Source organism: Lytechinus pictus, chromosome 7 (assembly GCF_037042905.1).
Source record: "Lytechinus pictus isolate F3 Inbred chromosome 7, Lp3.0, whole genome shotgun sequence".
Taxonomy (NCBI): domain Eukaryota; kingdom Metazoa; phylum Echinodermata; class Echinoidea; order Temnopleuroida; family Toxopneustidae; genus Lytechinus; species Lytechinus pictus.
In genome coordinates, this window is record NC_087251.1 from 13,220,708 (window position 1) to 13,238,473 (window position 17,766).

Genomic DNA, 17,766 nt, shown 5'->3' on the forward strand with positions numbered 1-17,766 from the left:
TGGAGCTGTGCACTGTACATGTGTGTCATTATTTCATACTGAATTTGGTTGAAGGTCTCAATATGCTATTATTTGTGTTTATGATATGAAATAAACTTTCAGGAAATCTGATTTGAGTTGCAGGAAATATATATATACCTTGCCCTACAAAATAAATCAATAGTTATGTGATTTAAAACATGTGCGTATTGACTTCAGTTACACATGATTTTTTTTAATAATCAAGAATAACATTTAGTTCGCCAGTTTTATGAAATGCCTTCATATCAATTGGGGTTAAGATTGATAATTTTCCTCAATAAATAGTTGGATCAGAATCCTCAAGATCCAAAGATATTCATCCATACATGGGTATAAAATGTCTGATAACGATAACTTTTAATAGGGAATTGCAAAGGATGAAAAATTTATGATCTACATGTATCACTCATCTGTAACTCATTTGGTAATTTGCATTCTTACCTGTCAAATTCCACAGTGTAGGTGACAATGAGATAACGTTTAGTGTTGAGTGCAGACCTCTGAGCCCCTGGGATAGTCCGGGTACCAAGACCAGCTTTGCGGTTACGAAGCGACTCAAGATCAGCATAGGTCAAAAGATCAAGGCTCACAGAGTCAGAGTTCTGCAGAAATATTAAATATACAAGGTAATGTGTCTGTAAACAGGGGCAATCTACATAGCAGCAAAGAGAAATAGTTATAAGTATTCTTTCCAAAAAGACCACTCCAATACTAGTCATTCAATTATTTATCATCATAAGGAAACATTCATGCACTCATTAATAAGAGGGTGATTAAGGAGTAACGGTTTATTTTTGAAGAACATGTTTGGTTCCGACTCTCAACTTGTAATCACAGGGTTGTGTGTGTGACCCCTCCATGGGTTAGTGTCCTTTGGAAAGTCATCTTAATGGGTATCTTTAAAGTCCTAGAGACCCATTCCTGATGAATCAAGTGCTATATGATGTAAAGAGGAATATTATCATTATTAATTGGTTTTCACACATTCCCACAATCACTCATAATTCCATATTTCTTGAGAAACTTTGAAAATAAAACCTTCAACACTCACCTGTAACAATGCTGATTCTAACATACTCAAGAAGATGGAAAACTGCTTGTAGTTCCCAGTTTTGTGTGTTAAGTCTTCAATATCTGTGTAAAAACCAAAATAAAATATAACCATCACATAAAGATGACACATGAGTCAACATGATTTCAGTGGCATGTGTAACAATGTTTTAATGAGGAAAAATATCACTGTTTCTTTTGATAAGAAACCTTACAGCCCATCCCATTCCCAACTTTAAAACCTTTTGTGTATTTCATCTTATTAAAAGAAAAATGTTACAATTACAAAATTTAACACTTTTTTTTACAGACAAAAGAAGTCAGAAGACAACAAGTTGATTTCCCAATGACTTTCTCTGATTAATACAGAGTTTTTGCAAATGATAAGAGCACAAAACTAAAATTACTGCCACTGGTAGTGTTCTCATTGAACGCCCATGAAGGTAGTGATAACTCATCAAACAATCAAGCAAACTTACAAGCTGGTTCAAATGATCCTCTCCATTGGTCTGCAGTCAATCTATCCTCTACCTCTACAGTGAGTAGATTATCATCATTCACCCATATGCTGACTATGTAGTCAACTCCCCGGAATGAGAACCGAGAGCTCACTACACCTCTTTCTTCCTGCATCATGCCTTAGTTGATCATCATACACTGAAAATCTAGATAAGGCAAACAAATATTTTTGATCATATATGAATATATGAAGAAGAAAAGAAATACAAAATGATGAGCTGAAGTTAGCAATTGATTCATGCCACATTGCTGGAGGAAAGGTGAAATAATGTCAACATCAACATAATTTGCTAAATTCTCTTCATCAAGATATACTATTTACCCAATTGAATTTTTTTATTATTTCTTTTGCTTTGCTTGTTAACTTATACATTTTTTCTCACTGATGTAAATGTATTACTGTTTAACATTCCACGGGTGCAATTTAGTGTACCAACTTGCTATCCAATTTTACAAGAACCAAGGAGAATTTTCCTACCAGTGAACCACTTTGGATCCAGAATCTATACCACAGGAAGGTTGTTAATCCCAGATCTTCCTGAACTTTTGTTAACTATCAAGACTCTGCCTTATGGATTTTATTGTAAAAATATCATATTAAGAACCATGCCCCATGTGAATGAAAGCCAAGGAAGAGGCTTGATAGCACAACGACTCTGCTTCCTGACACAATTTTTGTTAATTCTCAATTTCAATGACAGCTCCTGAAAAGTCATGCATATTGTATTGATCATGCTGAGGCTATACAGGATATCAATATATCAAAGATCTTCTTAGCCAGCTAGTTCATTAAGATATTAACTTAACAATACAAGGCTGCAGAAAATTGTGAAATTGATAAATCTGATAAATCCCTTTTTTGAAGAACTGGTGATTTTTCTGACCAAGATTTATCAAGGATGGGGGGGGGGTCAATTGATTCGAACCAGATGGGGACGTAAACATAGCGGCAAGTTTTTCCCGTCTTTTCATAATATTTCTCTCATTTTTTAAATGAATTCTTGTTTAAAAATGAAATCAATATTGTAGAAATGTCGGAAATGAAGTTGTATCCCATTTACATGATTTGGGGCGAGATGTTTTAGAAGGAAAGTAGAAATCTCGGGACGAAAGTTTCAGTTTTTTCGCGGTACACGCACATGAATGGGACGCAATCCCTGGCCTGTGGAGAGTAAGCACATGTTAGTGAATGATTTTTACTCTTGTCTAGGAGCCTCCTGGCTAGGGAAATGGTCATGTACCTTTATGCATTAGGTGAATAAAGGTAGGCCTAATCTATGTAATTCAATAAAATTTTAGATGAAAATAGGATTGCTAGTTATGTTATATGAAGGGAATTCCCTTCTTATTTTGATAGTTCACTAGGCACAGTCCCATATGCATGTCTAGGCTCCATGATCATGGTGATGTAATGACAATACCAAAATCATTACAAAATATCATCACAGAGTCCTCTCGGCCTAGGCTAGGTTCTATCCCAGCCCCGGGTCCTACCTTACCTACCATTTACCAAGCCAGGAGGAACTGTGGCGTAGGTAGAAAAAAAAATGGCGAAATTTGCTTGGAAATAACCGCAGTGTCCGCACAACAAATACTAGACCCAACATATCATAGTACGTTTTTTTCTTACAGCTTTACGCAGCTAACTTGAAGTCATGGGTCTTGGCAAGACTTCCATATGTCCCCGCCACTAAAATTGAAAAAAAATATGGAGGAGGTTTATCTCGCCTTGAGGACTCCATGATGATATTTTTTAATATTTTGACATATACTTCTTCATCATGGAGCCTTGAACCACTTCCCATATACATATAAGAGACACATGTAAACAATCCATCTTTGAAGATTGAAATCACGTAAATGTTTGTGATTTTACTAATCTATACACATTCATACGCCTAATGCGTGTGAAGGTTCCAAAAATTTGTTATTAAAAAGGTAAAAAATTGGTTTCTTACCAGACCGATCTCGTGTAGATCCCTCGATCCATTTGTACACAACGCAAATACAATAGGCTTGACCCTTGAACTGCTTATGTATGACGTACCTTCGATTAACAGTGTTACAAAATGCCGTTTTGAAGAACAATTTATAGAAAAAAATTATTATTTAACAAATAATGAAATATGAAACTTGATTAAAGTTTTATCTATTTAAATTGTTCTTCACCTTTTGTCTTACCTTTTTAGCAAAATACATTAAAATTATTAAAATAATATTTAATGTTCTTTATTGAAGTTCTCATTATCCATGAAAAATAATAAAATTGAACAAACGAAAAAAAATCAACTCTACAATCTACCCCAATCATGCCAATTGTTCTCTGAGTGAGGGGCGGAGCTTAGAGTGGTCACAAAATCTGAGCGGAGTGGACCTTCCTTACACCAACAGCTGCAGATAGACTACTACAACAAAGTGTTCTCAGCAATGCCAATGATGAACTGGGCTAGTCTAATGCTGATGACTGGTGCGCTAACCATACTTCAGTGGAACGCGCAGGGGCTGTTAAATCACGGCCCTGAACTTATAAATTACTTGAATATGCATAAAGACCTTTATCATATAATCTGTATCCAAGAAACTTGGTTTAGTGGAGATCACATACTGGATATCCCAAAATACCTTTGTTTTAACTTTTAATAGAAACAGAGAAAATCGTTCTAAAGGAGGTTGCACAATTTACATACATGAATCCCCCAATTATGAATACCCCATTAATGATAAAGAAATTGAAATGCAATTTACTAAAATACATATTGCCGGAACAGCGATCTCCGTTGTAAATTTCTATAATCCATGCAAAAAAATGGATGATGTTATCTCAAACAAAATCACCAACGGTATAGATAACAACCTTTTCCTTATAGTTGGGGATTTCAATTCCCACAATCCTGTATGGGGCAGTGCAAAAACAGACCAAAATGGTAGTGGTTGAAAACTTCATCCATGAAAGAAACTTTGTATTTTTAAATGATGGAACAGGAACTAGAATAGATCCACATACTGGGAAAACTTCGTCTCGACCTCAGTATCACATCCCCTCTGCTATCTGGTAAGTGCACTTGGGAAGTTCTGCAACACACTTTTGGGAGTGATCATTTTCCCATATCTACCCAAATATTACTGGATCGAACCAGGCAGGTAAATAATCAAAGGGTCAATGAAGAAATAAACTGGTCTTTTAAGAAATTTGATTGGAATTCTTTCACTAGAAAGTGTCAAAGAAGTCTAACAGGAGATAGAGATATCCTAACCGACCAAACTGATATATATAGTGATTTTATTAATGAACTAACAAACATTATAAGTGATTTAATGCCCAAGAAGGGCAAGAAGAAACACAACCCCATTCCTTGGTGGACAGATGAATGCACAAAAATCATCAAAGAAAGAAATAGGGCTAATAATAAATTAAAAAGACATATCCTCAGAATATTTGAACATTTATTTAAAGAAAGCAGAAGCCCAAAAGATTCTGCGCCAATCAGAAAAAAGATATTGGGAAGATTTCTGTCGAAGACTAAATCCCTATGTACCAGAATCCATGATCTGGCACACCATTAAAAGACTGAAAGGGTCGGTCAACAACAAACAAAAATTAAAAAACATGCCAATCTTTAGTGGTTAATGAAAAGGAAATTTTGTGTGATAAAGAAAAAGCTGAGGCTTTTTCTTCCTTTTTCCAATCTATAAGTCAAGTAGAAGAATGCACGGGAATAAAAGGCAATGAACACATTGCAATCAAGTCAATGAACCGGGGAATGGAACACGTTTTGAATGAACCTTTTACGTTTCAGGAATTACAAAAGGCTCTCAATACTTGTAAACAATCATCCCCTGGGGAAGACAAGATCCCTTACCAGGTGTATCAAAAACTTCAGAATGAAAGTAAGAATTATATGCTAAAGGTCATGAATTGGATATGGGACACGGGGGCCATACCCCCAAATATGAAACATTCTATATTAATCCCTGTACTAAAGCAGGACCAAGACCCTCATACTGTATCATCATATCGACCCATAGTACTAACTTCGTGCTTTGCTAAGATACTTGAACGGATTGTAAAAAATAGACTTTAGTGGTACTATGAAAAGAAAGAAATATTCCCACCTTTTATGACAGGTTTTTGCTCCAAACGTAGTTTGGTGGATAATATAATACTTCTAGAGAACACGATTCAAAGAAGTATTAATGTTGGTGAATATACATTAGTAGTATTCCTTGATATTTAAAAAGTATATGATTGACTCGATATCAAAAGCTTAATATACAAACTAGCATCATATTATGATATCTCGGGCAATATGCTACAATTCTTGAATAACTTTTTGAAGGAGCAAACTTTTCATGTGAAGATTGGACAGGAAAAATCAAAATGCCATGAAATATACAATGGTCTGCCCCAGGATAGTGTTCTAAGTCCATTGCTCTACAATATAATGATGTGTGATATCCCGACTGATGAAACTGTTAGAACATCTATATACATGTATGCGGACGACTGTACATGATTCGTAGTCTGAAAAAGTTCACCCTCTCTAGAAAAGACCTAACTATCTTTACATGCTATCTACGACCAATACTAGAGTACTGTGCACCTGTGTGGCACTCATCCATAACAGCCAATGAATCAAAACAAATAGAATCTATCCAGAAAAGAGCATTGCGTATCATTTTTGGCAAAGATTATTTCTCATATGACAATGCACTTTCAACTTCTGGCCTTACAACCCTATATGACAGACGTGTCACTTTGTGTATGAAATTTGCACTGTCCCTTGAAAAGTTCTTTCCCCATTGGCTACCCCCCAAACAATCTGAATTTAGAGCCCTCCGAAATAGCAAGAAATATAGACTGACGAAGTGCCGCACAGAACGATACAAGAAAAGTACCATGCCCTATATAATCAGGCTTTTAAATGATAGATGAGTAACACATATGATGTTTCTATGAAGCTTAAACGTGCTACGTATTTCCCCAAATGAACTTATCTTATAATGTATTAATTACCCTTTTTATATCCATGTTGTATATTATCAATTTCCTATGTATGTTCAAGTAATTATATATTCGTTATATTCCAAACACCAGATGAACGAAACAATGGCCAATTTTACCAATTATGCCTTTATCCTATTTTGTAACAATGCCCCATTATGTTGAACCTTTTCGATTTTTTGTTCAGCAGGACCGTTTTTTCCTCTTTATGTTCTACTTGTAAACGCTTCCTTACACACACTCAACTTATCATTTCTCTTATTTTGGAAACATTATTGTTCATTGAAGTTATTATGGTTAATCGAAATTAGTATTGCAAATTAGAATCATTATTTTTGTAAATTTGAATTATCACTGTATATTTGAATTATTATGGTTAAATTGAATTAAGATTATTATTGTAATTGAGATTTTATTCATGTTTATGTGCAATTTATATGTTTTTATTGTAAATTCAATGTCAATTCAGCCTTCGTAGCTGCTAAATTGGATAAAATATATCTTGAATCTTGAACCTGTCTGGATATCGGGTGCAGATATAGAGCTTATTTCAAAACAATTATAGTATCATTTGAATAAATTTAACAATTGGTTTACCAAATGGGGATTTCGTCTCTCACAGAGCAAAACAGTCCCAGTACTTTTTGTACTAAGAAGAGGAAAATCAAATATCCGAAGCTCAGGTTAAACAATGCTGCCCTGACCTTCAAATCTGAGAAAAAATTCTTAGGAATGATATTTGATCAAAAACTGTCATGGAAAAATCATATAGATATGATCATTTCAAAATGTAAACGTAAGATGAATATTTTGAGGTGCTTAACAGGTACGACGTGGGGGAACTCCTCGAAATCGTTACTGATTTTATATAAAGCACTAATAAGATCATTATTAGATTTTGGCTGCGAAGCTTATGATAGTGCACCCTCATACATCATAAAATCCTTAGATCATATTCAATATCAGTCTCTGAGAATATGTGCAGGAGCTCTTCCCCTAACATCACTTGCTGCCTTACAAACAGAATTAGGTGAAATTCCCCTAGACTTACGCAGGCAGATGCTTGCAGATATTCTAAGACAAAAAATTGCTATACATCGTGATCATCCTGTTAACGTCAAGCCAAACTGGCAAATGGAGATATTAAAACATCAACATAATCATAAACCTTTTGGATGTAGGACAGCATTGATGAATGAAAAACCAATTAATAATAATAATAATATAGAGTATTTATAAAGCGCCAAATCCACATTGATTATGTGCTCAAGGCGCTGAAATATACTTGGTATATTATTATTACCCCGGCTGTAGCTGAGCGGCCATATAGGCGCTAAAGCATTCAAGGAATAAATCCTACCGGGTACCCATTCACCTCACCTGGGTCGAGTGCAGCACAATGTGGATAAATTTCTTGCCGAAGGAAATTACGCCATGGCTGGGATTCGAACCCACGACCCTCTGTTTCAAAGTCCGAAGACTAATCCACTGGGCCACAATTGAAACTTATACTGTATCTTGTCTCCCCCCATGGACAATGATTCTTCCAAAAGTTTCTCTAGAATTGAGTGAAGTTCTGAATAAACAACAAAACCCCTCATATTTAAAACAACGTAGCTTAGAACTTATAGGAAGTAAATGGTCAAATCAGTTGCATATATTCACAGATGGGTCAAAAGTTCCAAACGATGAAACAGTCTCCACTTCCTTCTATGTACCAGCTTTCTCCATCCATGAAGTAAAAAGGATGGTGAACCATACATCATCATTCAGAGCTGAATTAGCAGCCATCGTCCTTGCCCTCAACTGGCTGGAGGATATTGATGTATACGTCGGAATTGTGATTTTTTCTGACTCATTGAGCGCATTACAGGCCATAAAAGAAGAAAAGGATATCCTTTGTCACAGAAATTATAATTTTAACTACTAAATTAAACTATCAAGGGAAACAGATCCACCTTGAATGGATCCCTAGCCATTGTTGTCTACATGGGAATGAAATGGCAGATCATTACGCCAAAGCTGCCCTACAAAACAACATTGAAATATTTAATAAACTATCTCTCTCTGAAATAAAGAGTATTATTACGGATAAGTATATCACCCTCTGGCAAGATAGGTGGAATTCATCGCACACCTTTCTGAGACAGGTACAACCTGCCGTTAACAAACCACATTTGTGTTTTTTAACAAGATTTGAGGAGAGTATTGTTCATAGATTAAGACTCGGAGTAGTAGGTTTGAACAAAGATCTTTTTAAATTGAAAATGCATCCAACAGGATATTGCAATAATTGTAATGGGTGTATTGAAACTGTAAGTCATTTCCTCACTGAATGCCCAAAATACAATATAGAAAGGTCTATGTTACTTGTCGAAACCAATATAACTGATACTAAGGAAATAATGACATTACTGATAAGTGCACAAAACAAAAAGCAAAAGTCCATCGTCCGCTTTGTTTTAAGGACAAAGCGATTGTTTGAGAAACAGTAAATCTAGGTAGCTAGCTATGCAGAACTTTAGTTGCTATCTTGTTCTCTTCTTTATCAGTTAGTTAATTGTCTCATGATTATGAAATTAATATTTCACTGAGAAGACTTTTGTCATCAATGCAAGACTTTTCTGAGGTATTACAAAATGTAATGACTTCGTGGCCACCGCTCGATAGCGAAATGATTTTTAGAAATATATTTCCTTTGCAGTCTTTTACTTAATCATATCTTACATACTACTATATTTGAAACTATATATATGTATATATTTCTGTGGGTATATACATGTATATATATCAGCTATTGGAAGTTATATAACTATTGCAATTATTATTCATTAACTTAATCAGTCGCGTGTTGGATGTACACACGATATATGTTATAATACTTTTTTCATCTCTAACCGCCCACAATATCTTGCAACTAACCTTGGATGATTGGTCGCAAAGCATCCCACACAATATAATTTACTAAACTGTCAATATTATGCAATGTGATAGATTATGTTTTATCTTTGTTAAAGCTTTGACTTTAAGAAAGAAAAAAGAAGACATCTCCCTGTATCTTGCTGGGGTTTCTTTCTTTCTTTTTTCTTTGCAAAAGAGGGAGAGAAGAAAGGATATTTAATAGTTATGACAAAAATATATATAAAAAAAGTAATAGAAACAAAATTAAAATAATAAATTAACCACCCAAGTGTATTGACACTTCCCTTTTTGTATTTGCTGGATTTCATGTTTGAAGGCTCTTTCTCCATACAGACAAGTGTCAATCGACTGACTGAGGGTCACAAGGAGGAGGAAGGGCTTCCTCCCACAAGGGCCCCTTTTTATTTTCCATGTAGGTAGGTTAAAGGCGTTTGTCCCCTGGAAAGATCAAACCTCAAGATGTTGATGGACCTGAATCCACCGACGGGACAGTCGTAACCCCGTAACTCTGGTACGGGTGTGGGAGTGGGCTCTTCTTTCTTTGCCTGTCTCTCTTTCAGTCATTTCAAATCAGTTTTTTTTTTTCTTATCTTATCACTTCTTGATCACATAAATCCTTTCTCTCTCTGCCTTTACTTTATGGGTCAATAAGTACCGAAAAACTTGTTAAAACATTATCCCCTCTTGTTAGAATGATTTTCTTTTATATAATATCTCATAGATCGTCGATCAACAACCTTATCATTTTTGGGAAGTAATCCCCCTATTGTTTGCTGATATCTTATTTCTCAGTTTTTTGTTTCATATGTATTTAAATGTCTTTTTTTTTGTTTTTTTTTCATAGAAAAAAAAAAGGAATGAATATAAAAGAAATAAAAAAAAGTAATAAAAAAATAATTAATAAAATTGTTACCCTACTTTTCATACAGTGGGTGGCAAAAATAGTCAATCATGACTTATTGCCAAATAAAAACAAGGAATGGAATGGTGTGTTGCTGCCCTCTACGCGTAAATATTCATATCTGAATGTAGACAGCTGGCAGCCGTCTGTCTCCTCGTACACAGACGGCTCACTATCGTGCAGCCACCAATCGGGGGTTAACAATGCAAAATCCCCCCGACGGGGCTCATCGATTTTTGTCTTTATTTCATAAAATTTTAAATATATAAAAAGAACTGTACCAAAATAAAGATTATTATTCTGTTTCGGTAGGCACTTCAGGTGAAAATTAGGAAAGGCTGTTCCAGCATATTTGATAGGCTCACAATGAGGCTCAATATCTACAATTCACAAAACTGTTTGAATTTTCAAATTCCGATATCTAGAAGTCGAGTTATTGTCATCTTTGTGATGAAAAAACAGGGCTTTTTGTGGACAAAAGAAGATTGCAAAATCTTATTATTCTCTTTGTTTTGGGCATGGCACATTTATAATACATAGCTTATGGGGAATTGTACAAGCTTTTTATTCAAATCTTTAAGTACTCAGATTGATTTGACATTGCAAGCCTTGGCATATGATTTCTTTGGTTCAAGGGCAACTACCCCTGGACAATAACCCCCACCCCCCACCCCCGGACAATTCCCCTCCCCCCACCCCCACCCTGGACAATTCCCCCCCCCCCCCCGGACAACTACACTGTACCCCTATCCAAAAATCTACACCTAACCTAACCCTATTTCGGCGGTAATTGCCCTGTGGTAGGTTTGTGCACAGGGTAAACATGACTTGATATTGATTTTCTTTGCTTGAACATTAGAAATTAAGTTTTCAATGAATATAATTTGTAATCAAAGAAAGAGAATTAAAATAATAATCTTAGGATTTCTAGAAAAAAATAAAAACAGATTGATTTCAATTGTCTATTATCTCATTATTGTCTTGTTATTATGGTCTCAATAAAATTGTTGATATTATTATTGTCTCATCATCGTTTCATTATTGTCCCAATTAGTATTATAATTATAATAATTATTATTATGATAATTATTTTTGTTTCATTAATATTATTTTCTAAATAATTATTACAATTATAATTACTATCATAGTAATTATTGTTATAATTATTTCATAATAATAATTATTATTGAAATAATAATTATTATTGTCTCAATAATTATAAGGCCTATAATTATAATTATTATTTTTATGATTATAATTATAATTATAATAATTTTTATAATAATAATAATTATTGATGACTTATCAATATTACTGTCTCAGTAATTATTACAAGTACAATTACTTTCATTATAATTTTTATCATTATAATTATTTTATAATTATTATTATTGTAATAAAAGTTATTTGTCTCAATAATTATAAGGCCTTTAATTATAATTATGATTATCTTTATAATCATAATAATTTTTATAATAATAATTATTGATGACCTTTCAATATTACTGTCTCAGTAATTATTACAATTATAATTACTTTCATTATAATTGTTATCATTATAATTATTTTATAATAATTAGTATTATTGTAATAATAGTTATTATTGTCTCATTAATTATAAGGCCTATTATTATAATTACTATAATTATAATTGTTTCTACAATTATATTTATTTTAATTATAAGTATTATTATTATAATGATTATTATTGATATCTCATTAATATTATTGTCTCAGTAATTATTACAATTCAAAGTACATCATTATAATTGTTATTACAATTATTTTATTATAATAATGATTACTGTAATAATTATTATTGTCAATAAATACTAGAATTGATGTCTCAATAATTATTACAATTATAATTATTATCATTATAATTATAATTGTTATCATTATAATCATAATAATTATTATAATTGTCTCAATGTTTATTGTCTCATATTATTAATGTATCATCATCACTGTTAATTGCCTCATTATTGTCTTCTCTTACTTTTTCATAATATCTTCAAATTAATAATTAACACCATAACAAAGGTCCATAAATCAGATATCAAATTCATGAAACACATCTCATGTATGTAAACCTATTTCTAAATTAAATTCATGCAAGGAGCTTTCTGTGCCATTCAAAAATACGACTTTCATTAACAATACCATATTCTAGACATTCAGACGCATTCCAACAAAAAATCACATATCAAACAAAATTCTTGAAGTTTACTTGCAGTTTTGCTCTTAATACTTATTTCTTACGAATTCTACAAAATTATTTTCAAAATAACAATTTGATTTTCATAATTAACAGAGCTCAAATCGTAATTAAAAAAAATATACAACGGCTGAAACATACTGTGTCTGAATACCAAGACTAATCTCAGGCCCAACGCAGTGGGGATGACGTCACTCACAGCTGTTCGTATACGCTCAAAACAACCCTGCTCGATCGGCCGAGTCAGATTCACAAACACCTCATGACACTCAAAACTGAAGCTCATATTCGCAAACTCTCTACGGACCAAATTTGATTAGAATTTCACAAAATGTTCTCAAATATACAATTTTATTACTGACCGAGTTTACAAGGGATCCGATGATTACAAGAAGGTGATTTCAAGCAAAGAAAAATAAATACCTGAATATTAGGTCCTTCCCTCGCATGAAGGTAAGTTAGACTCCGTCTTGTATATTTCCGATGTTTACCGAAGATGTACGAAGCAACCGCGGGAATTTTTGACCAATCAAAATCAGCGGAATAAAGGAAGAAACTGACTCTGTGTTTTCGAGCAATGCCGAATGCAACTCCAGCGCTCGGCCAAAGTGCCGAGCGGAGCGAACTGTGTGTGTTAGATAGGTGCTCGCCATTCACTGCAATGCAAAAATCTACGTCTAGCGCTGTGTCCGCGCCATCGCCCGCCCGACTGAAGTGCCTAACATAAGGAAGTCTTTTCTTGACCTTGGTCTTGACACGGGATAGCTTTGAAGTAGACAGCTGGCAGCCGTCTGTTTCGAGGAGTTTTTTAACATTTTTTATTTCTCCTCATACACAGACGGCTCGCTATCGTGCAGCCACCATTAGGGGACTTACAATGCAAAATCCCCCCGTCGGGGCTCTTCAATTTTTGTCTTTAATGAATCAAACTTTTGAAAATGACCGCGACCGAAATGCAAATTAATATTCCCTCTTGGCATTAATTGCCAAAAAACGTGGAAAAGCAAGTTAAAAGGAACAAAAACAGTGACTTACCTCGGCTGTCGCGCAACTTCACTGCCCTGTATTATCCGAACTTAAAGGGGAATCCAGCCTTGGCCATAAAATGTTGTGTTGGGAAGGAGAAAAATAAATTAAACAGAATGGAGAAGGTTTGAAAGAAATCGGACGAGCAATAGGAAAGTTGTAGCTGCTTTAAAATTGAGATCACTAATACTATATAGATTTCAAATTGGCAACTGGGTAAGTAAGTTATGACAAGGGGCAAGGACAACTTTCCCACAGGGCATGTACTTTATTATCAGTGATTTGTGGTTTTCTCCTAAGTACCCATTCCCCTGGGGCAGTAATCTAATTATAACCCAGGTAGTATATTGTTTTATGTCCTCGTGAAAGAAAAATATAATTTGAAATGAAACTTTTGGGAAAAATGACATTTTAGCCATAATATGTATTGAAGTACATGGAAGAGTAGTCCTTGCCTTACATCACTATGACATCCCATATGCTGCCAATTTGAAGTCTCCATGGGTATAGCAAGGCTCCACATTAACTTTTTTTGGTGGTGGCCCGTTCGGGCCACCAAAACCTTCAAATAATTTTTTTTGGTGGCCCGATATTAAAGTTTGGTGGCCCGAAAAATATAAAGAAAAACATTAAAAATGAATAAATGGGTATAAATGGTTTAACCACTGTCAAAAAAAATGAAAGAAAATAATAAAACGGCAAAAAAAGTGTGAGAAAATTCCTTCCCTAAATTTGCCAAAATGTTGGAAAAATTCACATTTCATATTTAAATGAAATGCCTTCCCAAAGTATTTACTTTCTCAAGAGTTGTTTAAGAAGTCATTTATAAACAAGAAAGAAAGTAACTGTCTGTTTATTTTTGGCTAGAAAAGACCGGAAAAGACACAGCTTCGAAAGAAACCAAGTAACAACATACATACAAATGCACATGTGGGACTGTAATGTACTCACCTATGTGTTTTTATGTGTATTATTTTCATTTGGAAATCGGTCTTTTTGAGTCAAAAGAGAGGTCATGATTCCTCTTTTTAATGCTTGCAAATAATCAGGATACACCAGATATTAGCAAAAAGGTCTGTAGAAGGGCATTTCATTGGTGTAAAATGTGACTTTGACTTGGATTTTCACAGTTATGTGGAAGATTTCTTAGCAGCAACATTTCGTATTGCAGCTCCCTGAGTCTGAATAGGCTGCTAACGCACAGCTGCTTCAAGCATGCAAAGCTCACGCCAGCCGGCCGGCACGGCCGGCTGGATAAAAGCTACTTAATGCTATAGCGGTAGGCCAACTTTGTGTGTGTGTTTGTGTGTAGATCAACAAAAAGGGCGCATGACGAACTGGCTTGCAATTTGAACTGTAGAAAGTTGATAAATGCGTGCAAAATGGGGAGAAAAATTGCGCTATTCTGAAAATTATTGGTTGCCCGATTCGGGCCACCAAAACTTAATATTTTTTCAATAATGGTTGCCCGAGGTGAATTTCTGGTGGCCCCGGGCCACCGCTAATGTCGAGCCTTGGGTATAGTGATTATCAAGACAATATATACAACTTTTAAAAGTTCATGGCTTTCTTGTTGTTTGTCCGATATTGTTCAAACTTTCACCTATCAACTTGTCTGATTTTTCTTTTCCTTATAAAAACAAGTTTTTATTTGGGTTGGATTCCCCTTTAATACACATAAACATATGGCCATTGAGTCCCCTGTACAGATCGCGCTAGAACTAGAACTTCGGTCTCTGTATTTGGTGAGTGAAGCCAACGGAGTTCAGCTGAACAACCAACATAACAGAGACCGAAGCTTTTGGTCTAGCTTTGAAGCTGCTGAAAGGGATTACTCTTCGAAGTTCAACTTGGTTAAACTTAAAGGGAGCTTCCTCCCAACTACGATTTCCGAACCACCGCACGGTACCGTACTGGTAGGCTACCTGCGCCGGCCCGGAGCTCCTGGCACAAGCTCCCTTGGGCTTGGGATCACGCTCGCGCTTGCGGGCGGCTGCCTGAGGGAAGACGTGCATCGATCGCGCAGTCACATTATCCAATTATCATTACTTCTCACATATTAACAGGACTTACAGAAAATAAATCATTTCATAAAAATACAACTAGTTCATTTCTATAACTGAGAGACTCGGTTAATTCAAGTTTTACTCACTTTTGTCTTTTCCCGTTTAAAGTGGCCGCCAAATTCCTGAAATCAGAGTCAGAAGTTTTAATTTTGTGTTCGATAATGTTATGGGGTTTGAGAGGAAGCCAATATCATTTCGTTTCTTTAAAAAAGTCGGAAGTTCTAAAAAAAAATTGACAAAAATGAAAATTAACTCTTTCGTAAAAAAAATATCAACTTATTATATAGATCTACCAGGGGCGGATCCAGCTTTTTATAAAGGGGGGGTTGGGGTGGTATGCGAGGGAGCGTAGCGACCGAGTCCAAGCGAGCGGAGCGAGCGAGGGGGGAGGGTGTGGGAGGGGGGTGTCCCCCCTCCCACAGTAGGGAAATTTTTTGAAAATCTGTGTGTGAAAATGGCGTTTTCTTGCATCTAATAAAATTACAAGTAAAAAAAAAGATAAGATTTAAAAAATGGTCCCCGGATTTTTTTTTTTTTGGGGGGGGTTGCAACCCCCCTAACCCCCCCTCTAGATCCGCTTCTGGATCTACCGTCTACGTAATATATTTCTTATTTTGGGCAAACAGTAATTAGGTATACTGTTTTGTTTGCAATCAATAAAACATACGAATTAAAAAAAATAACAGAACAATTTAAATTTCAACGTATGAATTCGGCCTGGCTTGAACCGCTAAACCGCGTCAGCTAGTAGGGTTTTATGATCATTTTTTGTTGTTGATTGTTTTATTGGAAAATTATAGATTTCAAAACGAATACTCCAATTCATATTAAACCTTTGATCACCCTCGGAAAGATTGATATCCCCGGAGGAGTGATTTGAAACACTCGAATAGAACCGATGAGCACATGAAAAAATAAAGCGTCGTTTAAAGCCTGTCACTCTAACAAGTTATTTAAACTTGTTTTTAATTGTTTAAAAAGTTTTAAAAACTTGTTTAAAAAGTTTAAACAGTTGTTTACAAAGTTTAAACAGTAGTTGTTAGTTAGAGTGATGGGCTTATTCAATTTACGTGCTTACAATCTTAAACAGCGTTTGTACAGTGAGGGTCTAGTATACACCAGTCACATTTTCTCTACGGCGGCCGTACCTATACGTGATGGCTATGTAAATAGGTGGTTTGAATAAAAATGAATAAAACGGCCGTTTTAGACTCTCCGTATAGTATAGCGGCTGTAGAGCAAATTTGAGTGAGGTATAAATATTGTAGGCCCATAAGGCCTACATGTATAGCTCTCTGGATTGACACCATAATTATGGTGGGACAGTGCCTATACCATTTTTTTTAAATCTCATACAATTCTCTTCTTTTTTGGGGGGAAGGGGTAGGCGTAGGGGTATCTGGAAGTTGTGCGTTAAGTGCACAAAATATATTCATTATTATAAATATATACATTCTTAAAAATTCATAATAAGTCATAGTTATTAGTTTTTGTCTCGCTTGCATAGCAGAGCGAGACTATAGGCGCCGCTTTTCCGACGGCGACGGCGGCGGCGGCGTCAACATCAAATCTTAACCTAAGGTTAAGTTTTTGAAATTACATCATAACTTAGAAATTATATATGGACCTAGTTCATGAAACTTGAACATAAGGTTAATCAAGTATTACTTAATATCCTGCCCGAGTTTCAGGTCACATGACCAAGGTCAAAGGTCATTTAGGGTCAATGAACTTAGACCATGTTAGGAGAATTATTTTCAAAATCTTAACCGAAGGTTAAGTTTTTGAAATGACATCATAACTTAGAAAGTATATGGACCTAGTTTATGAAACTTGGGCATAAGGTCAATCAAGTATTAGTGAAGATCCTGCTTGAGTTTCAGGTCACGTGACCAAGATCAAAGGTCATTTAGGGTCAATGAACTTTGGTCAAGTTGGGGGTATTTGTTGAATTACTATCATAACTTTGAACATTTATGGATCTAGTTCATGAAACTTGGACATAAGGTTAATCAAGTATTAGTGAACATCCTGCCTGAGT

General features: G+C 35.0%; 1 protein-coding gene across 3 annotated transcripts in view; it reads right to left on the reverse strand.

The window, feature by feature from the left end:
* Positions 1–15,893, reverse strand: part of LOC129264927 (centrosomal protein CCDC61-like) — a 28,210-nt gene extending 12,317 nt beyond the window's left edge. The window contains exons 1-4 of one of the 3 annotated variants that reach the window (XR_010294078.1): positions 3,549–3,637; positions 1,551–1,736; positions 1,073–1,155; positions 463–623 (exon numbers count right to left, since the gene is read on the reverse strand). Coding sequence is in view for 2 of the 3 variants with exons in the window: in XM_064101969.1 (XP_063958039.1) it covers positions 463–623; positions 1,073–1,155; positions 1,551–1,707 (401 nt within the window). In the remaining variant the exon portion in view is untranslated. Of the gene's footprint in view, positions 1–462; positions 624–1,072; positions 1,156–1,550; positions 1,737–3,548; positions 3,671–15,811 lie in introns of those variants that run through there. The other 2 variants (XM_064101969.1, XM_064101968.1) reach the window with 2 other exon arrangements.
* Positions 15,894–17,766: the final 1,873 nt, after the last annotated feature.